Genomic DNA, 25,328 nt, shown 5'->3' on the forward strand with positions numbered 1-25,328 from the left:
ATCAACAATCACACTCGATAATGACTAGATTTATTTACCTTTAATTAGATATCATGTCCGTAACTTCGTCCTGCTGTAAATCCTTATCATCCTGCGATGGGCGATGATCGAGGTTTAACTGCTCATCTAAATCTACAGAATTCGAGTCTCCTAGTTCACCTTCGCCCTCCTCATCCCGTCTTTCAAACATCATTTGATTCTTTACAGCCTGCTGTTGTCTATACTTCGCTAGGTAGATCTTAAGAACTTCCGCATAGTTTTCAAAACCTAAGGCGTGCAGTGATATTAATATGTCCTCGCCGTTAATTGTTTTCCTCTTATCAGTAGCGCATCGGTCGCTTGCTTCACTAGTAACAAATGAAATAAACTCGCTAACGCATTCCTGCATACATTCCTTAGCATCTTTAGACACTTTCGTCGTTACAGGTAATGTGTTTTTCATTAACCTAGCGACGTTGTTTATGGGTAGCCATCTATCTTGTTCCCGTAGTTCCGTTATGTATTGATTGTGCTTTTCTCGTTGTTCAGAACTGGAATCCATTATAAACAGTGTGTATTTGAGCCCCTTACCTCAATCTTTATTGTGTTATTGGATATCCTCTCGTGTTCATAATTAGTGAGGATTTCTCCTAAACATTAATTTTATTTCATCACGCTTTCTTAGGATTGCCGATACTGCCACGGTAGAAGGATTCTAAACACAATCATATAAAGTAAGTTTGATTAGGTTTAGGATGGCATCATTAAGCGAGAAGATTCTTGCGAGGTCAACGAAGGGGGTTACTTTCCTGATGATGGGCCAGTTGTTCAGTAAACTTGTATCATTTATTGTAAACAGTCTGCTGGTAAGATTCCTCTCGCCTAGAATATTTGGAATAACATCCTTTTTAGATTTCCTATCTTCAACTGTTTTATTCTTTAGTCGTGAGGCTATTAGATTGGCTACTTTGAGGATCAAAGCTACAGGAAGTGAGAATGAAACACGGCCAATTTCAAATGATGAGATTGATCATGAAAATCATCCTGCTGTGCTACAATCAGTGGTGAACTTTGCTTACATTCCTATTTGCATTAGTATACCCCTTTCACTTATACTCTGGAAATGGCAGTATTCAAATCTAAATGAGTACTTTATAGAGTTGCCATTTTTTAGGCTATCCGTTAGCTTGGTGTTCCTCTCAATTACCATAGAACTTTTGAGTGAACCATTTTATGTTGTTAACCAATTTATGCTGAATTATAAATTAAGATCCCAAGTGGAAGGTGCAGGGGTTACGGTTTCATGTGTTACTAATTTTATAGTTATCTATTGGTATGAAAATTGGGTTAATGGGTCGGGGGAGATGCTGCATGATAGTCGTAAGCAAGAAGGTATCGCTATTTTGGCATTTGCTCTAGGAAATGTTCTGAAATCAGTGACTTTTTTTTTTATGTACTTATTTGATTATTTGAGAAGAAGTTTGGGACCTAAGAAGCAATTCTCTATGATACTGACGAAAATTTATTTACCAGAACGGTCATATTCATACTACTTTCAACCAGATATTTTACGTCATTTCAAGAAAGTCTACTTTCAATTATGTTTTAAGCATTTACTGACGGAGGGAGATAAACTGATCATAAATTCTCTTTGCACAATAGAGGAGCAGGGTATTTACTCATTGTTATCAAATTATGGATCTTTACTGACACGTTTATTGTTTGCGCCAATCGAAGAATCATTGCTGATGTTTCTGACTCGATTGTTGGCGAATAAATCCTCAAACAATCTAAAGCTTGCTATTGAAGTTTTCTTGAATTTGGTGAAGTTTTACATATACATCACTATTATAATTGTTATATTTGGGCCGATGAATTCGTCATTTTTATTAAAGTTCCTAGTGGGCTCAAGGTGGTCCAGTACGAACGTACTAGAAACTATAAGGTTCTATTGTTTCTACCTGCCATTTCTTGCCATGAATGGAATAGCTGAGGCATTTTTCATTAGCGTTGCAACAGGTGATCAAATATTACACCATTCTTACTTCATGATGGTCTTTTCTGGTATTTTTCTTTCTAGCTGTTGGTTATTTGTAGGACATCTAAAGCTATCGTTAGAGGGATTGATATTGAGCAACATGATTAATATGTCGCTGCGTATTATTTTCTGCGCTTGGTTTATTAGGAAATTCTACAATAAGCTGGACTTTTACAATGCAAAGAAGCTGTTAACTATATCTACAGATTTTAGCAATGTTAAAAAAATTGGTACCATCTCAATATTTGTTGCAATTCTCGACTGGTACGTTATTGGATATGTTCAAAGCTTCCAGCAGTTAATATCTAATGTTATTTTAGCCGGTGCATTGACAGGATTAATGATCTACGGAGAAAGAGATTTATTAATGCGTTTTATTCGAAAAGAGAATCATGTAAATATAGCCAAAAAAAGCTGAAATTTAAACCAGCAAATTGGACTACTTACATTGCATATGAGCGATACAAGTACTACGGGTTGATTTTTTTTCTCTCACGTTTATTATCTTAGATAATTATTACATGTAAATTTTTACATTTTTTAGACTTTTACATTTTAGCTATTAGAAGTGGACAACCATGTTCAAAAAGTGGTACAAATTTATATCCGGAGTTCGTATATGCATAATATGGATAGATTATGACTTCAAATATTTTAGAGCCTAAAAAATCGAATGAAGTTCGATTTTTTACGTTTAATGTTAACGGTATCAGAACTCTTTTTCAACATTATCCTTTCTCTCGACAGAATGGTTCATTGAGTCAGATATTCCAATCTTTTAAATCAGATATTGTAACTTTACAGGAGCTAAAGATAGATAGGGATGCAGTGGCCAAATGGGGTCGATTAGATAACTATTACTCTTTCATTTCGATTCCTTCTAAGAGGAGGGGATATTCGGGTGTCGGCTGCTGGGTGAGGATTCCAGATGCATCGGATCCAAATAAGAATAGCTTGAAAGTAATTAAGGCAGAAGAGGGCATCACTGGAGTTCTTAAAATCAGAGTTGATGGTCGACTAGTATCATATCGCTCAGATTCTTCAGTAGGAATTGGTGGTTATGAAGAACTACCCTTTCAAGATGATACAGAAGCCGAAGAGCTTGATAGCCAGGGAAGATGCGTAATTATTGAACTGGCATGTAATATTGTTATTATTTCAACATACTGTCCTGCAAATTCCTCTAACAGTGATGAGGGTGAGCTCTTTCGATTAAAGTATTTACGCATATTATTTAAAAGGATACGGAACTTAAAAAATGCAGGAAAATCAGTGGTATTAATGGGAGACATAAACATATGCAGGGATTTAATTGATCATGGAAAGGCTTTGAAATACAATGGAATTGTAATTCGGGATTTAAATTGTGGAAACGTTATAGAAGATAAGTACAGAAGACAGGCATTTGAGTTTATAGCGCACCCTACAATGCAAGGCCGACGTATGCTAAATGAAATGCTTGCTGATTCAATAGATCCGGTTCTAAGACGAACAGGGATTTTAGTTGATACCACTCGATTAATCCAAGGAAGGAACAGGCTTAAAATGTACACTGTTTGGAGCACTTTACGAAATTCTAGACCCGTAAATTATGGCAGCAGGATAGATTATATATTAGTAACGGAAGAATTACAGGACAGAGTTAAAAAAGGCAATATTTGCCCAGACGTAATGGGCTCTGATCATTGTCCTGTATTCATGGATCTTTCTGTAGAAGGTCTCCACAATGTTGAAGAACATCAGTATTTTATACCAAAATTTGAATCTAGGTTCAGGTATAACCTTGCGCACGAATCTATCACAGATATGTTCAAAAAACGGAGAATTGAGGTAAACGGCACCTCAGCACACATTGAAAACTTAGGTAACGAGAATATTAATGCTAAAACTTACAAGACTTTAAAAGTCACACAAGGAGATACTCCAACTATATCAAAATTCCTCCAACAATCCTCCTCATCGCAACTACCGAGAAAAGATACAATTTCAGTAATTGAGGAATCTAGAATGATAGACAATAACAGCAAATATCAAAGGAAACATGACGATGCAAAGAAAAGAAGCCCTGTAAAATCCATGAATTGTATCGAGGCATACTTCGGCAAACCCCCAGTATGTAAACATGGGGAGGACGCTGTATTGAGAACATCTAAAACTTCCACTACCTTTGGAAAAAGATTTTGGACATGCAAAAGACCAAGAGGAGATAAAGGAAATGAAGAAGCATCTTGTGGTTTTTTTCAGTGGAAATAAGCTACAATTAGCATTTGAGGTCTTCTTGTGCGCTTTCAATATAACTTTTCAACCATATCTTATCATCATCAGTAATCGACAGCTTAGTTGGATTAACAGTTTCTTGGATGATTTCTACAACCAATGGAAATCCCAATAATTCATCACCGGAAACGTACGTTGTTAATGCTGAAGTAAAAGTATGATGATCGTGAGAACCAACTCTGACAAATGCAATTCGGTCCGATATATTTAAAAACTCGTAATCGATACTCTCTCCAAAAATACCATGTCCTTTACTCAATGCATTATTTATAAATTGCCTCCATGTCATTTCATCTATTGTTTGTTCTATAACATTTATTGAATCCTGGGTTGTACTTAAAATTAGTTAGTTTTAAATCTTAAATGAATACCTGCCTCGATAAAGGGTTTATTTAACTCACATACATCTTCAACTTGTAATATAGTGAATGTGATATCTGATTAGTAAAACTCTTCATGTCAACACTTTTTACAGGCTATCTTTGCCATATCTAAACTTAACGCCATCTCTAGAGTATTCAGACAATGCATGTTTTATTTATATGTAAAAGCGAACTGCAAATATCACTAATCACGTGCATTATAATCCTACTGCCAAAAATGCTACTAATTGTATAGTGAGAATTTATAGACTTAGATTTTTATACACGTTGCGGGTGCGATTATCGAAGACCACCAGTGTTACCACTATTATCAATACTGTTACCTCCTTCATTGTCAGTATCCGAGTCATGATATCTATCTATGTTCTCGGTGGCGACTTGGTCTTCCAGTTCCTGTTGGGATGAGAGCTCATCACCAACTTCAAATTCGACCTCGTCTACGAATGGAGCTAAATTACTCGCATCATTATCGTGACCAGTGAGTAAATTATCGGCTTCATCGAGGTAATGATCGTGAATTAAGGAAGAGTAACTTGGAGCTCTTCTTCCAACAATCCTGTCCCTAATGCCTCTGAACATGCCTCTACTTTCTGCGCGTAGTAACTGCGCTAAATTTATTGTTCCCCAAAACACAAACGCACCAGTTCTCACAATTGTGTTGACAACCCGGTCTGTTCTATTTTCCTCAATAAGATCATCATCTCCAAGCCTAATTTCTCCGAACCTGGAGAAACCTCCATTTCTTCTAATCCCACGAACATAAACAACGTACATTAGTGCAAAAAAAACTATCCAGAGTATCGTCCAGCAAAATAGCGCTATTCGATCATAAGCACCGTATTTTCTCCTGAACTCCCTTTCTTTACCAGGACAAGGGCGTGGTTTAGTTTGTTTATCTAATTGCAGCCCACCCTGACAAGTTGACATCGGAATTTTCCTGTAAGCTACAGTTTCATAGTATTCAATCAAGTCTGAATCGTCATCACATACCTCTTTTGGATCTGGTGGTTTTAAACCCTTAACTAGTTTACAGACACCGCTTTTGTCTCTGAAAAAGTTGTAGGCGCATTCAAAATCATTTCTGGTACAGGGACAATCCTTAACAACCCTATACCTATCCTTCAATGGGGCCGTTCCTATAAAACAATCGTGTCTAATCTTTTTCAAATATTCCGCTTGATGTCCAAATAAACATTTAGTACCCGGGTGTTTTACGGGGAAATAGGCTAGATCATTCTCTTTGGGTGTTGCAGGATCGAAATGACATTGCCTTTCAAACACATCGGCAAATGATATTGCAAAGGTAACAGTCTGAGTCCCTTCAACATAAGTGGCCTTCGTCATCAACAAAAACCTCATTGACGAGTCTTGTGGAACGGTGATAATGTCATCAATAGTAACCGGATCCTCGCTAAACTGAAAATTGTTCCACGTATTACCAGAATCTATGGAATAAGTAATGCTATTCGCTTCCTTACCATCGGCGGCTAAAACAATTATGCTTCCTCTGTCTCCAAATTCCCACCGTTGTGGGGTTTTAGCCACTTCTTTCCATGTTATTCCACCGTCATCAGATACAAAGGTCGAACATTTCTCATATGGAAGCAAATGGCGACCAACGTTGCCCACAGCTACCAAATATCCGATAGCTGAACTTGAAGTAGAGCTATACCTTACGTCCTTTCTATCTGTATACCCATGCAAGTGCAATGAGCATTTTTTCAAATCCTTACTAGAACAATGATAAGACTTGCCGGTAGAGTCCCTTGCAGGGGGTTGGACGTACCACCAATCTGCACCATCGTTGAATGAAATCATAGTTTTTAGTTTCTTCAAATTTTTAAAACTTTTGGAAGGTTGATCATCAACAACATTAATGAGTACAATCCCTTCAAGCCCATCCACAGTATCATAATCAACATAACCTGCTTTGTCTCTGTTAACTTTGTCCTTTAACAGAACAAGGGACGTACCATTTGAATTAGATTTGAAGAGTGAGCCATATTCATTCCCCGATTTCGATTCAGTGGTGATATGGAAAAATACAGCACCATTTTGTGAGGCTACAACGGTATAAGCCTGTTGCTTCTCAACTTTAAAGTTAGCGGGGAATTTACATTCAGCGTAGTTTTCACCATCGACAGTTACGTATGATCTGATTTCATCTTTCCCATGAACGACAGCGACAATCGTATACTGACCAGTGTTGAAAAAACCAACAATGTTTGAAAAAACTTCTTTCTTGTCCTTAAAGAAATTAGTGGATACTTGTAAGGAATTGGTTTTTGTTGTTCTATTTCTAACTTCACAAATTATCATATCTTCATGTACTGGTGACTTGTAAATAGGCCCAACAAATTCACAACTAATCACATCACTTAATAATTCTTCAAATGATTTCCCACCATCTCTTGTAATATAAGCTACACTATGGCATCTGGGGTCGTCAATCGACTTGCAATCCTTACCACCATAGTAAATAAAAGTTGACTCATCTTTAGGGTGGAAAGTAAGTGGTAGAAGCAACTGTTTAGATTTCGGTAGTTCTGTAGATGAAAAAGAGTGCCCTCTATTGTGAGTAATATGTAATTGGTTATCAAGACCAAACAGATAAGCGTCATCTCCAAAATATGGATTAAAAACAGTTTCGACAACAGGAGCCCCCAAATCTAGCTTTTCGATGCTTATCCCACCATCATGCGATATAAAAATTTCAAGTTCCTTCGAAGTGAGTATCAGAGAATCATCCTTCAAGGAATCAAAATACTGGTAAGATTGGAACTCAGATGAAAATTTGGAGCTCGAAACTTGGATCTTATGTCCGGAGTTCATGCTCTTAAAGCATGTATAATCATCAGCAGGGATTTCTATCGGTTCTAGGCATTTATTGCCAAGACTGAGTTGCTTCGAGTGTAAGTATAGAGAGTCCTTATCTTTACATCGGCCAGTTTTCTTGATAAACTCATAATCTAGCATACAGTTTCCAAAGTCGTTCTCAGTAAATTCCGGAGCACATTCATAGTCCTTCAAAGTACACTTACAAGGCTCAACCGTTAAAGAACGTTCTATTTTTGAGTCTTTGTACAAGCACTCTGAATTTTGCAACCTACGTTTGGTCTTATACAAAGAACCACCAATACATTCATAATCTAAAGGAGCCCATTCCTCAAGATCATTATCTGAACAACCGATACCGTTGAATATGTTTCCAAATGAGAGTAATAAATTTGATGATAGTGTTCTTACCAAAAAATCAACACCAGAATTGTCTACTGTTAAGGATACAACTTCCATGTGCTTTAACGGTTGATCAAAATGATAAATCTCCCAAGTATAGCCATGATCCAAAGAATAGTGTAGCTTATCTGTCGAGGTCTTCTGAGATTCGTAAGCAACAATAATATTGCCATAATCGCCATACACAACAGAAACGGCAAATTCAAAAGCTCTATTCCATCGAATACCTCCATCCCTTGATATGAAGGTCATCTTATCACCTCTGGTTACCTTCCTATTATAAGTTGTATCTTTAACAAAACCAGTCCTAATAATAATCCCTGAAGTCTGTTCCATAGGAGTGGAATATAGAGAAGATTCTGGTATAGCATCAAGATATAAGGCGCACTTTTTAGTGTCCCGAATATCACACGGGTAGCCATCTTGGTCCTCATTATCAGCCAACTTACACTGTTCCCACGTTCTTCCAAAATCGGCCGAGAAAAATGATCCGAATGGGTCTTCAGAATAGCCAAATATTGGACCATCATATTTACCATTAAAGTCTAATCGTGTGGCCTCATAAATCTTCTTCGTCAATGGTGTAAACCTAATCCCGCGTGAGTCAGAAATAAAAGACCTCTTTATGGATTTCTTATCTTCATCAAATAAGTTGATGATTAAACGTTTGCCACTACTAACAGCCGAACTGAGCTCTACTTTGTTATGGAGCTCCATTGGAAAGAGGGCTAAATGGAATCCTTTACCATCTGTACTTGTCCATACGGTCTTCTTAGAATGTATGTTATGGAAATCCTCTAACGTTACAATAACCAAGTAATTGGCATAAAATCCAACGTCTAAAATCCTTTTTCCTTCGAGCTCATCCACCGTCGTCAATGGGTTACCGATATCGTCAATTTTATATAAGATCTTTGTCTCATCGCTGTCTCCAATGCAGAATATGGTATTTATTTCACCTAACTCCGACTCCTTAGATTGCCTAGCAAACCTACAGGTAGAATTCTCAATTTTAAGTTCGCTAAATGACTTTCCAGCATCATGAGAGACATAATTCTTAGTTCTTTCTTCTGAGTCTTTCGTAACAATTAGCATAAGTCCTGAGTCCAGTGGGTTTGTTAAAAACTGCATTTCACGGAACTGACTACCGTCGAAAATCTTCTTCCATGTTATGGCCTTGTCCATAGTGAAATAAACCTCTCCACTACCGCTAAATAATACCGCCCTGCGATCCGGGTAGTGTTCATCTATAGCAAAATGTTTAATACCATATTTTTTCTTATATAGTATAGTCCAATCACCATCTTTGCCACCAGCAATATTTTTCGCCATTATACGCTCTTCAGTATTCGCTACTATTCTAGTATCGTCATTAAATGCGACAATGGCGCTGATGTTCTTAATATCAGTCAGTATAGGCTCATTCCGGCCAGATACGCATAGCACTGCAAAGGGCCATAAACCGAGAACCCATAGCCAAAATGAAAGCATAGTGTTTACTGGATGTACCCAAGCGTAACCTTTGATATTTACAATAGGTATTGAATAGTAGGGGCCGCCTAAATTTTGAGCAACTAATTAAAGAATGTTAAATTTAAGTTGATAATCAAAACTCACTACACACGGTACGAGGTATGTATAATAGAGCTCAATAAAGCACTCGCAGGCAGCATATTGTCAGTTCAATCGGTTGCAGACGTGTGAAAGCTATTAATGCCTAAGAATGCCTTCCACCCGTAAACAAGCGAAGTTTTCAAATGCAATACACTCGTGATGTAAAAATGTTCGAGCCCAGAGACGATGCCGTTTGGGGTTATATTGCTTGTACAGGCAAAATAAGTACCATGAGCTGAAACCCGAGGGTAAAAAGTGCAGCATTAATAGGTACGCTAAGACGATTGGTTACATCTTGAAACATATCATGAGTTGCGCTTGGTGTTACATTAACACTAGTATATAAAGTTCTACTTGTCTCATTTAAGACATGTCACTAACAGTGGGCTCTAACGTAAAGCAGATACAGTAGGATGGGCAAGAAGATAGTTTTTAACATCAGTTCTGAGTTCCAGTTGAAGGCGCTGCTCGGCGAAGGGGCGTACGGTATCGTATGCTCGGCCATACATAAGCCTACAGGCGAGGTAGTTGCAATTAAGAAGATAGAGCCGTTTGACAGGACTTTGTTCTCCCTGAGAACTTTGCGAGAGATCAAGATACTCAGGCATTTCCAGCATGAGAATATTATCAGTATCTATGATATCCAGAAGCCGACCTCCTTTGAGACTTTTAACGAAGTTTATATTATACAAGAACTAATGCAGACCGATCTTCATCGTGTGATAGCTACACAGCCACTATCAGACGACCATATCCAGTATTTTATCTACCAGACACTGCGCGGCCTGAAGGTACTTCACGGCAGCAATATCATTCACAGAGACCTCAAACCCTCCAATCTACTTCTAAATGCTAACTGCGATCTCAAAATTTGCGATTTCGGTCTGGCAAGAATCGACAACGGAGATAATACAGATCTGGACCAGAATCAGCTCTCCGGGATGACCGAATACGTTGCTACCAGGTGGTATCGCGCTCCTGAGGTCATGCTAACAGCTGCGCAGTACACCAAGGCTATTGACATCTGGTCCTGCGGCTGCATCCTCGCAGAACTCTTCCTAAAAAGACCATTATTTGCAGGCAGGGACTACAAGCATCAGCTCATGCTAATATTTGAGCTACTCGGCACTCCACAGGGCGAAAGTTTTGCTTCTATCAAGTCTCGGAGAGCTAGAGAATACATAAAAACACTACCACATTACCACAAAGTAAGCTTACGCACCCTCATGCCCCATATAAGCCCACTAGGAATTGACCTCCTCCAGCGTATGCTAGTATTCGATCCCAAAAAGCGAATAACCGCTGCTGATGCCCTTAAACATCCTTATTTGGCAACTTATCACGATCCACATGACGAACCTGCAGGAACTCCGATCCCCGCTTCTTTCTTCGATTTTGATCGTCATAAGGACCAACTAACAACCAGGGATTTGAAGCGGCTATTATGGGACGAGGTCTTTCGCGACGTCCACCCGTGATCTCCGTTATGTACACGTAACTAAATAAATTTCTACTCTAATTATTGGCACCAATCCTTCTGTCCAACTTGGGAATGACTTATTATATTTTTCCTGTCTCGGCCGGACCTACGGTCATTTAAAGTCGGGTGTTTCCCTGTTTCGATTTATGAAATGCGCCCCTTGTTGGATTCACCAGTTTCACTCTCATATCATGCTCCTATTAGGTCATGTACTATAAGGTTGCTTATTACTGTATATAAGGCGCATTCAAGAAATAAAAGATACAACCATACAATACAACATTAACGAGCAAACAGAATAAAACCAAAAAGCACGTGCAATTATGACTATATCTCAATTATTAAAGCAAAGAGTAAGGTACAGTCCTTATTTGTCTAAGGTGCGCCCAGTGGAGGATGTAGTGCCTCTATTTAAACATGGGCAGTACTTAGGTTGGTCCGGTTTCACTGGTGTTGGAGCACCAAAGGTCGTTCCAACAGCATTGGCGAACAAGGTTGAAAGGGAAGGTTTACAAGGTAAGCTGGCTTTCAATTTGTTCGTCGGAGCGTCTGCTGGTCCTGAGGAAGACAGGTGGGCTGACTTGGATATGATTTTACGCCGTGGTCCTCACCAGGTTGGTAAATCCATATCTCGTGCAATTAATGAAGGTAGGATTAAATTCTTCGACAAGCATTTGTCAATGTTTCCACAGGATTTAACGTACGGTTATTATACCAGGGAGCGGACTGACGGTAAGATCCTCGATTTCACGATTATAGAGGCTACTGCCATTAAGGAGGATGGATCTATTGTTCCGGGTCCGTCGGTCGGGGGATCTCCGGAATTTGTTGCTGCGGCTGATAAAGTTATTATCGAGGTGAACACTGCAACGCCATCATTTGAGGGGTTGCACGACATTGATTTGCCTAGCTACCCCCCATTCCGTGAGCCCTACCCATACACCAAGGTTGACCAACGCATTGGCCGGAATTCTATCCCTGTGGACCCTGATAGAGTTATAGCTCTAGTTGAGTCAACACAGCGTGATCGTGTTGGCCCCAACACACCATCTAATGAAATGTCCAGAAACATCGCTGGGCACCTTGTAAGCTTCTTTGAACACGAGGTTGCTCATGGCAGACTTCCACAAAACCTACTTCCTTTGCAGAGTGGTATCGGAAACATTGCCAATTCTGTGATTGAGGGCCTTGCCGGCTCCTCCTTCAAGAACCTTACAGTATGGACTGAAGTTCTCCAAGACTCGTTCCTCGACCTGTTTCAGAACGGCTCCCTGGAATTTGCCACCGCGACCAGTATCCGTTTAACTGAGGCCGGATTTGACAAGTTCTTCAACAATTGGGACGAATTTTCGCGCAAGTTGTGTATCCGTTCCCAAGTTGTATCCAACAGTCCTGAACTCATCCGTCGTTTAGGTGTGATTGCTATGAACACCCCTGTAGAGGTTGATATTTATGCTCATGCAAATTCTACAAACGTCTCTGGATCTCGTATGTTAAACGGTCTAGGTGGTTCTGCTGACTTCTTAAGAAATGCCAAACTCTCCATTATGCATGCTCCATCGGCTAGACCTTCCAAGACAGACCCAACCGGTATTTCTTCCATTGTGCCTATGGTCCCTCATGTAGATCAGACAGAGCATGATCTGGATATCCTTGTAACTGATCAGGGTCTCGCAGATCTACGTGGTCTCTCCCCTCGTGAACGAGCTCGCGAGATCATTAATAACTGTGCGCATCCAGACTACAAGCCAATTCTTCACGACTATCTAGATCGCGCAGAACATTACACCAAAAAGGCTCGTAGTATGCACGAACCACATATCCTCCAACAAGCTCTCAAGTTCCACATAAACCTTGCAGAGAAAGGAACTATGAAGGTCTCTTCGTGGGATGATTAATTTAAATTGCTGGCAAATTAGTTCAAGTTCAGATACGTAAAGTGATCTCTTCTCCAGTATTTTATATTACCCGGACTATCGACCAGTTGTAAAGGTTTATTTAACGTAAGTAATATAAGATGTTACATCTTAACAACCTACAACCAAGATAACAATGTCTCCAGATCTTGTTGCATTTGACCTTGATTACACAGTTTGGCCATGTTTTTGTGATTCACATCTTGTTCCTCCATTCTCCCCCAAGCAAGAAAGCGACGGTTCTGTGCTTACAGTCATTGACTCTGCTGGCTTTGAGCTGTCATTATTTCCAGAAGTTCCACGTATATTACTTCATCTATACAAATCTGGAGTTAAACTCTCCACCGCTTCTAGAACTTGGGCTCCCGATGTAGCTTTAGATCTTCTTGCTATGTTCAAGATTTCACAGGGCCCTGACACCGCACCTATTGCTTTGATCGACTTCTTCTCTTCACTCCAATGGGGAGATAAACCCAAGATACATCATATCAGACAGGCAATCCGTGAAATATACGGAGCTAGTCAAGATACTGATTCGTCGTTAAGAGATCGCAATATCTATCTATTTGATGATGAACCAAGAAATAAAGATGTAGAGTATTACGGTGTCAGGTACATTCCAGTTAATGCCTCGAAGGGGACCACGTGGGCCTTATTCCGTAAATATATTAAAGACTGCTAAACTTCACTGACTTTATATACTATGTTTAATATTTCTTAGCTAATATATTCAGACGTCCGTCGTCCGTTTTAAACTATGGGCATGTGCCACAGCCCTTTTTTTGTTAGTATAACTATCAGTAACAAAATTAAGAACGACTTTTTAGTTAGTACTAGGGGTAACATAGGGGAATACGTAGTATAAGAACCGTGAATATCCGGATCCAGGACGAGATAGACGACCATCTTTGAAGAGACTACGGACAATCAAGGGCTAGTAAGTAGCGTTAGGTCAAGATTGTTGTTTTCTTAACTTTCGGTTCTGATTCCAGCAAGGATTTTTTTGCGTGAAGCAGTAAGTAGAACCACAAGTGTGTATCACGGGACCTCATGTGCATTGTCGCGGACATTAGTGGAGAAGACCGTAAACAGTCAACAATGGAGAATGAAGTATTAAGTAGGAAGAACGCATTCAAGATGCCTACAACCCCTTGCAAGTTTGTGTCGTCGTCGACAAGTCCTGCAGGGGGCTCAAGTGTGAAGAAAGGTCGCAGAAGGCCTAATCAACAGCAACCTGCTTCGTTCCAGCAACAAACAACAGGATTTGCGGCTCCCCTGCGGATGTCGCAGGAGGAAATCGTTGATCAAATGGAGAAGGAGCAAGATGCCATTGTAATGCGCCTTTTGCGGGAGATTGACACCTTGCGCGAAGAAAACAGCCGATTACGGCGGAACATGGGTCACTTGCTGAACGGCGAACCCTTGTCTTCAACTCCTCCGCAGTCTAGAAGGTCGTCGATAGCTTCTCAGAGGCAACAACAACTCTTCTGTACATCGGGTTCGATAGCGTCGACGCCTTCTAGTTCCAGGAGGTCGTCTTTCTCACAAATTGACAACCTAAAATCAGATTTGCAGAAAAAGCGCAATTCGGGCTGCAACTATGCAATCACGTTGAGCAGTTCCACGTCTTCACCTTTCATGAACGCTATACTTCCACAAATGGATTCATCAGCGTGGCCTCCAATATCTCAAGAAAAAAGTAATAGTGGGGCTGCAACACTGTTTAGTGGTCACATAACACGCCGCCCAGGAGGTGGCAATGGGGGCGATCCGCGTATGTCCAAGGTACGCAATCGGGCTGGATCTACGTTGTTTTAGGTATATTTATGATCAATATGTAATCATTGTATACAGGAATTGTCTTTTGCATTTAGATACAACAATACGGAGTAGATTCTTTTAATTTTTGTTTTTGCTTTGCGCGGAATCCGCTTTCGTCAACGCGAGCCAAACTCATTTCCATATTACACGATAGGTAAGATCTTGGGAACGCAAAGGTTATCTATCAAAGTAGAATACCTTAATATCAAAATATCTACTATCTAATTTAACATTGTCGGCTAATGATTAGAATTGATAACTGAAAAGTATTTAAGAGGGCTAATTAAACGATATTCGATCATGTGGTTGTGGGGTTGCCTAACGAACGGTGAGAAACTATGAGGGTTGCAAATATCACATTGCTTCTGTCACTAGTTGGACAAGCTATTGCAATTGCTTTAGATGTCTCAAACTTAGACCAAGAAGGAACTGCAACCAGTGAAAATAAGCACTTGGTTGGAGACGATCATCACTTCGAAGGTGATGGACGTTCTCATAGCTATTCCTTAGATGGTTTACCAGTCAAGGATAAGGAACAAGATTTATACCTCAATAACTTCTTCAAGCACAAGGAAAAGAAGAAGGATAAGGAAAAGAAGAAGAATAAGGAAAAGAAGAAGGATAAGGAAAAGTACCATCCATTCTACAAGGAAAAGAATAAAGACAAGCACGATAAATTCTTCAAGGATGAGGACGATAAATTCCACAAGGATAAGGACAAGCATCATCCATTCCATAAGGATAAGGACAAGCATCATCCATTCCATAAGGATAAGGACAAGCACGATCCACCAAACAAAGATTGGAACCAAGGCCCTGATAAGGACTGTAAGCCTGGTAAAGATTGTACAACTCTCCAGCCCTTTGAGTCTAGTTCTCATATTTCTACTCAAGGTCCGGAAACCGAAGGGTTTCCCAGCACGGACAGGCCAATTGAGACACCTGAAGGACCTGATTCATCGCCTACTCCATCATTTGACGATGCAACGGGATCTACTGTCCGTGACCCTGTGACTACTGCCACACCACCTGGTTCTTCTATGTGGAGCGCTTCAACTCCTGCGGGGACGCCTACCGGAGTTGCAACTCCTACAACCCCGCTGGTTTGTGTGAGAAATTCAACGGCAGCGTCGCAGACCACTTTGTTACCAGACGCTACTGACTCGTCATTCAGGTCAATTACAGAAACCCCATCTGAAAGCGGACCTACGTCTTCAGATACTGCAACTCCTTCTAGCTCTGATTTGATTATCTCTTCGGCAATATCTACCCGCTTTTCAAATTCTACAACTCCACTTGTATGCACAAGAAGATCGACTGTGACATCGGCTACCAATTTGCCTTCTGATTTTAATGAATCATCAATCAATACAAACACAGAAACCCTATCTGAAAGTGGATCTGCGTCAACAAACACTGCAACTCCTGCAAGCTCTGATTTGAGTAGTTCTTCGGCAATATCTACCCGCTTTTCAAATTCTACAACTCCACTTGTATGCACAAGAAGATCGACTGTGACATCGGCTACCAATTTGCCTTCTGACGTTACTGAATCGTCAATCAATACAAATACAGAAACCCTATCTGAAGGCGGAACTGCCTCAGCAGACACTGAAGCCCCAACTGAAAGCAGACCTGTCTCGACAGACACTGGAACACCTGCAAGCTCTAATTTCAGTATTTCTTCGGCACTATCTACTGGCTTTGCAAATAGGACAACTCCACTTGTATGCACAAGAAGATCGACTGTGACATCAGTTACCACTTTGGTTCCAGGTGGCGCCACAGATACCTCAATAATAACGAACAATGGCACTGGTGTGCCTGAAATTACAGCCCCTACAATCCCGGCAAGTATTCCTACATCCGAAGGTAATACAGAGTTCAGTAGTACTCCTAGAGGAACTGCAACTACTCTTGCTATCCCTGCGTCAGGAATAGAAACTGTTTCAATGGATACACACGAGGGGCCCACAGCTATCTCCGAAACTCAATCAATTCCGCTTTCTGCGGGCGGACCTGCGCCATCCTCGACTCTAGATTCTCCAGGGTCTCCAGGTTCTCCAGGTTCGCAATATATTCCAGGTGGTCCAGATTCTCCAGGTTCGCCAAGTACCCCAGATATCCCAGGCACCCCAGATATCCCAGGCACAACAGGCACCCCAGATAGTCCAGGTACCTCAGGTACTCCAGATTCACCAGGTTCGCCAAATACACCAGGATCTCCAGGATCTCTCGGTTCAACTACAGTTACTCCAACTCACAGTGACCTTGTTTCAACGGATACACTAATCACTACCGGTTTAAGTTTCAGTCCTCCTCCAGGGTGGACTGGAGTTGCACCTCCTCCTACACTACTAAACTGTACAAGAACTTCTCTTACACCGCAAACGAGTTTGGTTCCAGATGGGACTACTGATACCTCAATAATAATAACAGGCAATATCACTGACGTACCTGTTACTGCCTCGTCGATCCCGGCTAGTTCTGAGTCTACTGGTAGTACACCTGGAGTAGCAACGGGTTCAATCAATACGTCATCTTCAGTTCCAGTTTCTGGTAATGTACCTGCACCATCGTCGACAGCTGGTAGCCCTGGTGCTCCAAGTAGCTCAGGTTCTCCAGATTTGTCCTCCACTACGGGGGCTCCAAATTCGCCAGTTAGCTCGGGTACTCCAGCTACTGCGGGCACCCTAGCTACACCCGGTTCACCAGGTAGCCCAAGTGATCCAGGTTCACCAGCTACACCCGGTTCACCAGGTAGCCCAAGTGATCCAGGTTCACCAGCTACACCAGGTTCACCAGGCTCACCAGCTACACCAGGCTCTCCAGGTTCACCAGCTACACCAGGCTCTCCAGGTTCACCAGCTACACCAGGCTCTCCAGGTTCACCAGCTACACCAGGCTCTCCAGGTTCACCAGCTACACCAGGCTCTCCAGGTTCACCAGCTACACCAGGCTCTCCAGGTTCACCAGCTACACCAGGCTCTCCAGGTTCACCAGCTACACCAGGCTCTCCAGGTTCACCAGCTACACCAGGCTCTCCAGGTTCACCAGCTACACCAGGCTCTCCAGGTTCACCAGCTACACCAGGCTCTCCAGGTTCACCAGCTACACCAGGCTCTCCAGGTTCACCAGCTACACCAGGCTCTCCAGGTTCACCAGCTACACCAGGCTCTCCAGGTTCACCAGCTACACCAGGCTCTCCAGGTTCACCAGCTACACCAGGCTCTCCAGGTTCACCAGCTACACCAGGCTCTCCAGGTTCACCAGCTACACCAGGCTCTCCAGGTTCACCAGCTACACCAGGCTCTCCAGGTTCACCAGCTACACCAGGCTCTCCAGGTTCACCAGCTACACCAGGCTCTCCAGGTTCACCAGCTACACCAGGCTCTCCAGGTTCACCAGCTACACCAGGCTCTCCAGGTTCACCAGCTACACCAGGCTCACCAGCTACACCAGGCTCTCCAGGTTCACCAGCTACACCAGGCTCACCAGCTACACCAGGTTCTCCAGGTAGCCCAAGTGATCCAGGTTCACCAGGCTCTCCAGGTTCACCAGCTACACCAGGCTCACCAGCTACACCAGGTTCTCCAGGTAGCCCAAGTGATCCAGGTTCACCAGCTACACCAGGTTCACCAGGCTCTCCAGATTCACCAGGTTCACCAGGTAGCCCAGGTGCTCCGGATACCTCAGGTACTCCAGATTCACCAGGATCTTTCGGTTCAGCTACAGTTACTCCAACTGATAGTGCACTTGTTTCAACAGATACACCGGTCACTATTGGTTTAAGTTTTAGCCCCCCTCCAGGGTGGACTGGCGTTGCACCTCCTCCGAGCCTAGTAAACTGTACAAGAACGACAATTACACTGCAAACGAGTTTGGTTCCAGATGGGATTCCTGATACCTCAATAATAATAACAGGCAATATCACTGACGTACCTGTTACTGCCTCGTCGATCCCGGCTAGTTCTGAGTCTACTGGTAGTACACCTGGAGTAGCAACGGGTTCAATCAATACGTCATCTTCAGTTCCAGTTTCTGGTAATGTACCTGCACCATCGTCGACAGCTGGTAGCCCTGGTGCTCCAAGTAGCTCAGGTTCTCCAGATTTGTCCTCCACTACGGGGGCTCCAAATTCGCCAGTTAGTTCGGGTACTCCAGCTTCTGCGGGCACCCCAGCTTCTGCGGGCACCCCAGCTTCTGCGGGTACTCCAGCTATTACGGGAACTACTCAGACAACAGGCTCTCCAGATTCACCAGGTTCACCAGGTAGCCCAGATTCACCAGCTTCAACAGGTAGCCCAGGTGCTCCAGATACCTCAGGTACTCCAGATTCACCAGCTTCAACAGGTAGCCCAGATTCACCAGCTTCAACAGGTAGCCCAGGTGCTCCAGATACCTCAGGTACTCCAGATTCACCAGCTTCAACAGGTAGCCCAGGTGCTCCAGATACCTCAGGTACTCCAGATTCACCAGCTTCAACAGGTAGCCCAGGTGCTCCAGATACCTCAGGTACTCCAGATTCACCAGCTTCAACAGGTAGCCCAGGTGCTCCAGATACCTCAGGTACTCCAGATTCACCAGCTTCAACAGGTAGCCCAGGTGCTCCAGATTCACCAGGTTCACCAGGTAGCCCAGGTGCTCCAGATTCACCAGGTTCACCAGGTAGCCCAGGTGCTCCAGATACCTCAGGTACTCCAGATTCACCAGCTTCAACAGGTAGCCCAGGTGCTCCAGATACCTCAGGTACTCCAGATTCACCAGCTTCAACAGGTAGCCCAGGTGCTCCAGATACCTCAGGTACTCCAGATTCACCAGCTTCAACAGGTAGCCCAGGTGCTCCAGATACCTCAGGTACTCCAGATTCACCAGATTCACCAGGTAGCCCAGGTGCTCCAGATACCTCAGGTACTCCAGGTTCGCCAGGATCTTTCGGTTCAGCTACAGTTACTCCAACTGATAGTGCACTTGTTTCAACAGATACACCGGTCACTATTGGTTTAAGTTTTAGCCCCCCTCCAGGGTGGACTGGCGTTGAAACTCCTTCAACTCTACTAAACTTTACAACTACAATTGCACCGCAAACGAGTTTGGTTCCAGATGGGACTCCTGATACCTCAATAATAATAACAGGCAATTTCACTGACGTACCTGTTACTGCCTCGTCGATCCCGGCTAGTTCTGAGTCTACTGGTAGTACACCTGGAGTAGCAACGGGTTCAATCAATACGTCATCTTCAGTTCCAGTTTCTGGTAATGTACCTGCACCATCGTCGACAGCTGGTAGCCCTGGTGCTCCAAGTAGCTCAGGTTCTCCAGATTTGTCCTCCACTACGGGGGCTCCAAATTCGCCAGTTAGTTCGGGTACTCCAGCTTCTGCGGGCACCCCAGCTTCTGCGGGTACTCCAGCTATTACGGGAACTACTCAGACAACAGGCTCTCCAGATTCACCAGGTTCACCAGGTAGCCCAGATTCACCAGCTTCAACAGGTAGCCCAGGTGCTCCAGATACCTCAGGTACTCCAGATTCACCAGCTTCAACAGGTAGCCCAGGTGCTCCAGATACCTCAGGTACTCCAGCTTCACCAGGATCTTTCGGTTCAGCTACAGTTACTCCAACTGATAGTGCACTTGTTTCAACAGATACACCGGTCACTATTGGTTTAAGTTTTAGCCCCCCTCCAGGGTGGACTGGCGTTGAAACTCCTTCAACTCTACTAAACTTTACAACTTCTATTACACCGCAAACGAGTTTGGTTCCAGATGGGATTCCTGATACCTCAATAATAATAACAGGCAATTTCACTGACGTACCTGTTACTGCCTCGTCGATCCCGGCTAGTTCTGAGTCTACTGGTAGTACACCTGGAGTAGCAACGGGTTCAATCAATACGTCATCTTCAGTTCCAGTTTCTGGTAATGTACCTGCACCATCGTCGACAGCTGGTAGCCCTGGTGCTCCAAGTAGCTCAGGTTCTCCAGATTTGTCCTCCACTACGGGGTCTCCAGATGCACCAGATACTACTGAGTCTCTAGATTTGTCCTCCATTACTGAGTCTCCAGATTTGTCGTCCACTACAAGTTCTCCAGATGCACCAGATACTACGGAAACTCCAGATGCACCAGATACTACTGAGTCTCTAGATTTGTCCTCCATTACTGAGTCTCCAGATCTGTCGTCCACTACAAGTTCTCCAGATTCACCAGCTCCTACGGAAACTCCAGATGCACCAGATGCAACGGAAACCCCAGATATCCCAGACATACCAGGTTTGCCAGATATGCCAGATACCCCAGGTTCTCCAGATTCACCAGCTGCTACGGAAACTCCAGATTCACCAGCTGCTACGGAAACTCCAGATGCACCAGATACTACTGAGTCTCTAGATTTGTCCTCCATTACTGAGTCTCCAGATTTGTCGTCCACTACAGGTTCTTCAGATTCACCAGCTGCTACGGAAACTCCAGATGCACCAGATACTACTGAGTCTCTAGATTTGTCCTCCATTACTGAGTCTCCAGATTTGTCGTCCACTACAGGTTCTCCAGATTCACCAGCTGCTACGGAAACTCCAGATTCGCCAGCTGCTACGGAAACTCCAGATGCACCAGATACTACTGAGTCTCTAGATTTGTCCTCCATTACTGAGTCTCCAGATTTGTCGTCCACTACAAGTTCTCCAGATGCACCAGATACTACGGAAACCCCAGATATCCCAGACATACCAGGTTTGCCAGATATGCCAGATACCCCAGGTTCTCCAGATTCACCAGCTGCTACGGAAACTCCAGATTCACCAGATACTACGGAAACTCCAGATTCGCCAGCTGCTACGGAAACTCCAGATTCACCAGATACCCCAGGTAGTCCAGATATGCCAGACACACCAGGTTTGCCAGATTTCCCAGATACCCCAGGTAGTCCAGATTTCCCAGATACCCCAGGTAGTCCAGATATGCCAGACACACCAGGTTTGCCAGATTTCCCAGATACCCCAGGTAGTCCAGATTTCCCAGATACCCCAGGTAGTCCAGATATGCCAGACACACCAGGTTTGCCAGATTTCCCAGATACCCCAGGTAGTCCAGATTTCCCAGACACACCAGGTTTGCCAGATATCCCAGATCGACTCGTTAATATGGGAATTCCAACCCCAGGTAGTCCGGATTGCTCAGATGACCCAGACGTCCCAGGTAGTCCTGATTGTCCAGACGTCCCAGGTAAAACCGATACACCCGGTACACCCGGTAAGCCAGATAAGCCAGGTAAGCCGGGTAAGCCGGGTAAGCCAGGTAAGCCAGGTAAGCCAGGTAAGCCAGATAAGCCAGGTAAGCCAGATAAGCCAGGTAAGCCAGGTAAGCCAGATAAGCCAGGTAAGCCAGGTAAGCCAGATAAACCAGATAAACCAGATACACCCGGCACGCCAAGTACGCCAGGTACGCCAAGCACGCCAAGCACGCCAAGTACGCCAGGTACTCCCGGTACACCAGGTACACCAAGCACGCCAGGTACGCCAGGTACTCCCGGTACGCCAGGTACGCCAGGTACTCCCGGTACACCAGGTACACCAAGCACGCCAGGTACGCCAGGTACTCCCGGTACACCAGGTACACCAAGCACGCCAAGCACGCCAGGTACGCCAGGTACTCCCGGTACACCAGGTACACCAAGCACGCCAAGCACGCCAGGTACGCCAGGTACTCCCGGTACACCAGGTACACCAAGCACGCCAAGCACGCCAGGTACGCCAGGTACTCCCGGTACGCCAAGTACACCAGGTACTCCCGGTACGCCAAGTACACCAAGTACGCCAGGTACGCCAGGTACTCCCGGTACGCCAAGTACACCAGGTACTCCCGGTACGCCAAGTACACCAAGTACGCCAGGTACTCCCGGTACGCCAGGTACTCCAGGTACGCCAAGTACACCAAGTACACCAAGTACGCCAGATACACCAGGATCGCCTGGAAATCCAGGGTCTCCTACTTCTTTGGTTCGTACTGAAGCTCCATCACATACTCTGCTTGAACCGAAAATATTGCCAGAAACAGATCAACCTAGACTTACCTCTGGTGTGCCATCTACACCAGAAGGATCTACACCAACACCAGTTAATCAGGGCCCAAAGACTTTACCTACGACACCTCTAGTTCAATCTACAACGGCCATCAATACCTTCTTCGCTGGAAAAGGTTCAAAAAGAACTCCTTCAATAATTTTGATGATCTTAGGATTACTTACGTTCGTATGATTCGAGAGAAATATATTTAAACGTCAGCTTTGCACAGAACAAAATACCTTACAAGGTTCTCATCGAACATTATTTTACAATAAGTATATCTTTTAAAACCGTGCAGAAATTTCCTTATGTACTATTCTAATATATGTTAAGAGTTTTTTACATTAATTCATAATCATAAAACGTGGTTATGTAGGCATAATGTTGGCGAAGAGGCCTTTCGCTACTCAAATGAAGCTGCTATGCGCAGAAAGTATTTAAAAATCACATGACCAGCATAAAAAGCAATAGTTTTATATTTTCCTTCGCTCTTTTTACCTAAAAAATTTTCCATACTCATCTCATCGCCAACTATATACTAGTAGATAAATAACCTTCAACAAGCTACATTCAGTTGAACAATTTAACTGATTAAACCATCGAAAATGGCATCATCTACTACAAAGAAGGTTTCTAAGAAAGACTTGAAGAGCAAAAAAAAGGCCGAGCAAGTGGTCTCAGCTCCAAGTGAGGACTCCAGTAGTTCTAGTGAAGAATCTAGCACCTCTAGTGACGAGTCTAGTTCTTCTAGTGACGATTCCAGTTCATCTGGCGAAGAATCTAACTCGTCTGGGGAAGAGTCTACTCCATCAAGTGACTCATCTGATAGCGAAGCTTCAGATAACGAGTCTTCAGACAGCGATTCTGATGGTGATGCCAAGAAGGATGTTGTGAAAAAGGTGTCTAGCAGCGACTCTTCCTCATCTGATGAATCATCTGCCTCTTCAGACAGTGAGTCAGAAGACCAAAGCTCCAAAGAAGCATCTGCTGCAACCACTCCATCTAATGCTGAGGATGATTCATCATCAGACGAGGAATCTTCAGATGGAGAAGAATCTGCTGAAGCTGACGCAACTTCTGAGAAGAAGCGTAAAGCGGAATCCGAAGAGACATCAGACAGCTCTGAACCTTCTAAGAAACAAAAGACAGATGGTGAACCTGCAACTATTTTTGTTGGTAGATTATCCTGGTCTGTTGACGACGAATGGTTGAAGACTGAATTTGACCACATTGGTGGTGTTGTAAGTGCCAGGGTCATCTACGAAAGAGGCTCAGATAAATCTAGAGGTTACGGTTATGTTGACTTCGAGGACAAATCATATGCTGAGAAGGCCGTTAAGGAAATGCACGGCAAGGAAATCGATGGCAGACCCATTAACTGTGACATGTCTACATCCAAGCCAGCTACTGCTCCAAGAGACGACCGTGCTAAGAAGTTTGGTGATGTTCCTTCTCAACCATCTGACACTTTATTCTTGGGTAACCTCTCTTTCAATGCTGATCGCGACAGCATCTTTGAGATGTTCTCCGCCCATGGTAATGTTATCAGTGTTAGAATTCCAACTAACCCTGAAACCAGTCAGCCTAAGGGCTTCGGTTACGTTCAATACGGTTCTATTGAAGAAGCTCAAAAGGCATTTGAAGCCTTACAAGGCGAGTACATTGACAATAGACCCGTCAGGCTAGATTTCTCTACTCCAAGACCACCAAACCAGACCGGCAACCGTGGCGCTCCAAGAGGAGGACCAAGAGGCGGTTCTAGAGGCGGTACTAGAGGCGGTTTCGGAGGCCGTCCTCCAAGAGGTTCCGGTGCTAACACTGCTCCTTTGGGCAAAGCAAGGCAGTCTGCTTCATTCCAAGGTACTAAGAAGACTTTCGACTAGTCCAAATGCACAATTTTCGTAAAATCCATTCATAAAAAGCACATTGCAGTGCATTGCGAAAGCATTAAATGACATTGCGTCCATGCAACTTCTAATCAAACTTTCAAGTAGTTTCTTATATATTGGCTGTATATTAGTCCCAACCAAGTAAATATGGGAAAATGTAACAATGATTAACAAAGAGAGAGGATAGTAAACGAAGCGTACAGTAGACCTGGGACTAGCTTCGCTCCCCACCTGGGTGCTGTGTATTGAGGCTTTTCCGATTTCATATCACATGATTGTCCCATTCTATGGGTTCTTTCCGAGGGCAATTGCTAAAGAAAGATGACGGGTTCAAGAGAAAGCAGGAAAAGGAGCTAGGAGCGGAAGTTTCCTATGAACGATTTCCGATCTATGCCTTGTTGCCCAGGATACGCACTCCTGTTACGGAATTTAGGCAATCATTAAGCACAGTATATCATTATATCGTATAAAGCCTTGTAATAATCTGCCTTCAACAATTGGGACGAATGGGATTAGTACGCTATCCCCATTATTACCAATCTTATCTAGGTTAGACATGTTGCCAACGTGTTCACATTAAATTAGGAATATATTTCCATTCTTCCTATTCAGCTTATGTTGTCCCGAGACA

The 25,328-nt window shown here is 43.3% G+C and overlaps 11 protein-coding genes across 11 annotated transcripts; 8 read left to right on the forward strand and 3 right to left on the reverse strand.

The window, feature by feature from the left end:
- Nucleotides 1–40: 40 nt before the first annotated feature.
- On the reverse strand, nt 41–541 carry HAP3 (Hap3p; the record flags this gene model as incomplete). The annotated part of the gene is made up of 1 exon (XM_018133374.1): nt 41–541. One exon carries the CDS (start codon nt 539–541, stop codon nt 41–43), a length of 501 nt encoding a protein of 166 aa, XP_017988863.1.
- A 193-nt stretch (nt 542–734) lies between these two features.
- On the forward strand, nt 735–2,435 carry RFT1 (glycolipid translocation protein; the record flags this gene model as incomplete). The annotated part of the gene is made up of 1 exon (XM_018133375.1): nt 735–2,435. The coding sequence occupies one exon, from the start codon at nt 735–737 to the stop codon at nt 2,433–2,435; it is 1,701 nt and encodes a 566-aa protein (XP_017988864.1).
- Nucleotides 2,436–2,656: 221 nt separating this feature from the next.
- Nucleotides 2,657–4,270, forward strand: APN2 (DNA-(apurinic or apyrimidinic site) lyase APN2; the record flags this gene model as incomplete). Its single annotated transcript, XM_018133376.1, has 1 exon — nt 2,657–4,270. One exon carries the CDS (start codon nt 2,657–2,659, stop codon nt 4,268–4,270), a length of 1,614 nt encoding a protein of 537 aa, XP_017988865.1.
- Nucleotides 4,271–4,277: 7 nt separating this feature from the next.
- On the reverse strand, nt 4,278–4,752 carry POP8 (ribonuclease P; the record flags this gene model as incomplete). Its single annotated transcript, XM_018133377.1, has 2 exons — nt 4,278–4,629; nt 4,700–4,752. 2 exons carry the CDS (start codon nt 4,750–4,752, stop codon nt 4,278–4,280), a joined length of 405 nt encoding a protein of 134 aa, XP_017988866.1.
- Nucleotides 4,753–4,956: 204 nt separating this feature from the next.
- On the reverse strand, nt 4,957–9,405 carry PEP1 (type I sorting receptor; the record flags this gene model as incomplete). The annotated part of the gene is made up of 1 exon (XM_018133378.1): nt 4,957–9,405. One exon carries the CDS (start codon nt 9,403–9,405, stop codon nt 4,957–4,959), a length of 4,449 nt encoding a protein of 1,482 aa, XP_017988867.1.
- Nucleotides 9,406–9,941: 536 nt separating this feature from the next.
- FUS3 (mitogen-activated serine/threonine-protein kinase FUS3) lies at nt 9,942–11,006 on the forward strand (the record flags this gene model as incomplete). Its single annotated transcript, XM_018133379.1, has 1 exon — nt 9,942–11,006. One exon carries the CDS (start codon nt 9,942–9,944, stop codon nt 11,004–11,006), a length of 1,065 nt encoding a protein of 354 aa, XP_017988868.1.
- A 325-nt stretch (nt 11,007–11,331) lies between these two features.
- On the forward strand, nt 11,332–12,906 carry ACH1 (acetyl-CoA hydrolase; the record flags this gene model as incomplete). The annotated part of the gene is made up of 1 exon (XM_018133380.1): nt 11,332–12,906. The coding sequence occupies one exon, from the start codon at nt 11,332–11,334 to the stop codon at nt 12,904–12,906; it is 1,575 nt and encodes a 524-aa protein (XP_017988869.1).
- Nucleotides 12,907–13,060: 154 nt separating this feature from the next.
- Nucleotides 13,061–13,606, forward strand: AW171_hschr63861 (Mg-dependent acid phosphatase; the record flags this gene model as incomplete). Its single annotated transcript, XM_018133381.1, has 1 exon — nt 13,061–13,606. One exon carries the CDS (start codon nt 13,061–13,063, stop codon nt 13,604–13,606), a length of 546 nt encoding a protein of 181 aa, XP_017988870.1.
- Nucleotides 13,607–13,974: 368 nt separating this feature from the next.
- On the forward strand, nt 13,975–14,742 carry RTS3 (Rts3p; the record flags this gene model as incomplete). Its single annotated transcript, XM_018133382.1, has 1 exon — nt 13,975–14,742. The coding sequence occupies one exon, from the start codon at nt 13,975–13,977 to the stop codon at nt 14,740–14,742; it is 768 nt and encodes a 255-aa protein (XP_017988871.1).
- Nucleotides 14,743–15,083: 341 nt separating this feature from the next.
- Nucleotides 15,084–23,000, forward strand: AW171_hschr63863 (HFR021Wp; the record flags this gene model as incomplete). The annotated part of the gene is made up of 1 exon (XM_018133383.1): nt 15,084–23,000. One exon carries the CDS (start codon nt 15,084–15,086, stop codon nt 22,998–23,000), a length of 7,917 nt encoding a protein of 2,638 aa, XP_017988872.1.
- Nucleotides 23,001–23,413: 413 nt separating this feature from the next.
- On the forward strand, nt 23,414–24,691 carry NSR1 (Nsr1p; the record flags this gene model as incomplete). The annotated part of the gene is made up of 1 exon (XM_018133384.1): nt 23,414–24,691. One exon carries the CDS (start codon nt 23,414–23,416, stop codon nt 24,689–24,691), a length of 1,278 nt encoding a protein of 425 aa, XP_017988873.1.
- Between the last annotated feature and the right edge of the window lie 637 nt (nt 24,692–25,328).

The sequence above is a fragment of the Eremothecium sinecaudum genome, chromosome VI (genome assembly GCF_001548555.1).
Source record: "Eremothecium sinecaudum strain ATCC 58844 chromosome VI, complete sequence".
NCBI classification, from domain to species: Eukaryota; Fungi; Ascomycota; class Saccharomycetes; order Saccharomycetales; family Saccharomycetaceae; genus Eremothecium; species Eremothecium sinecaudum.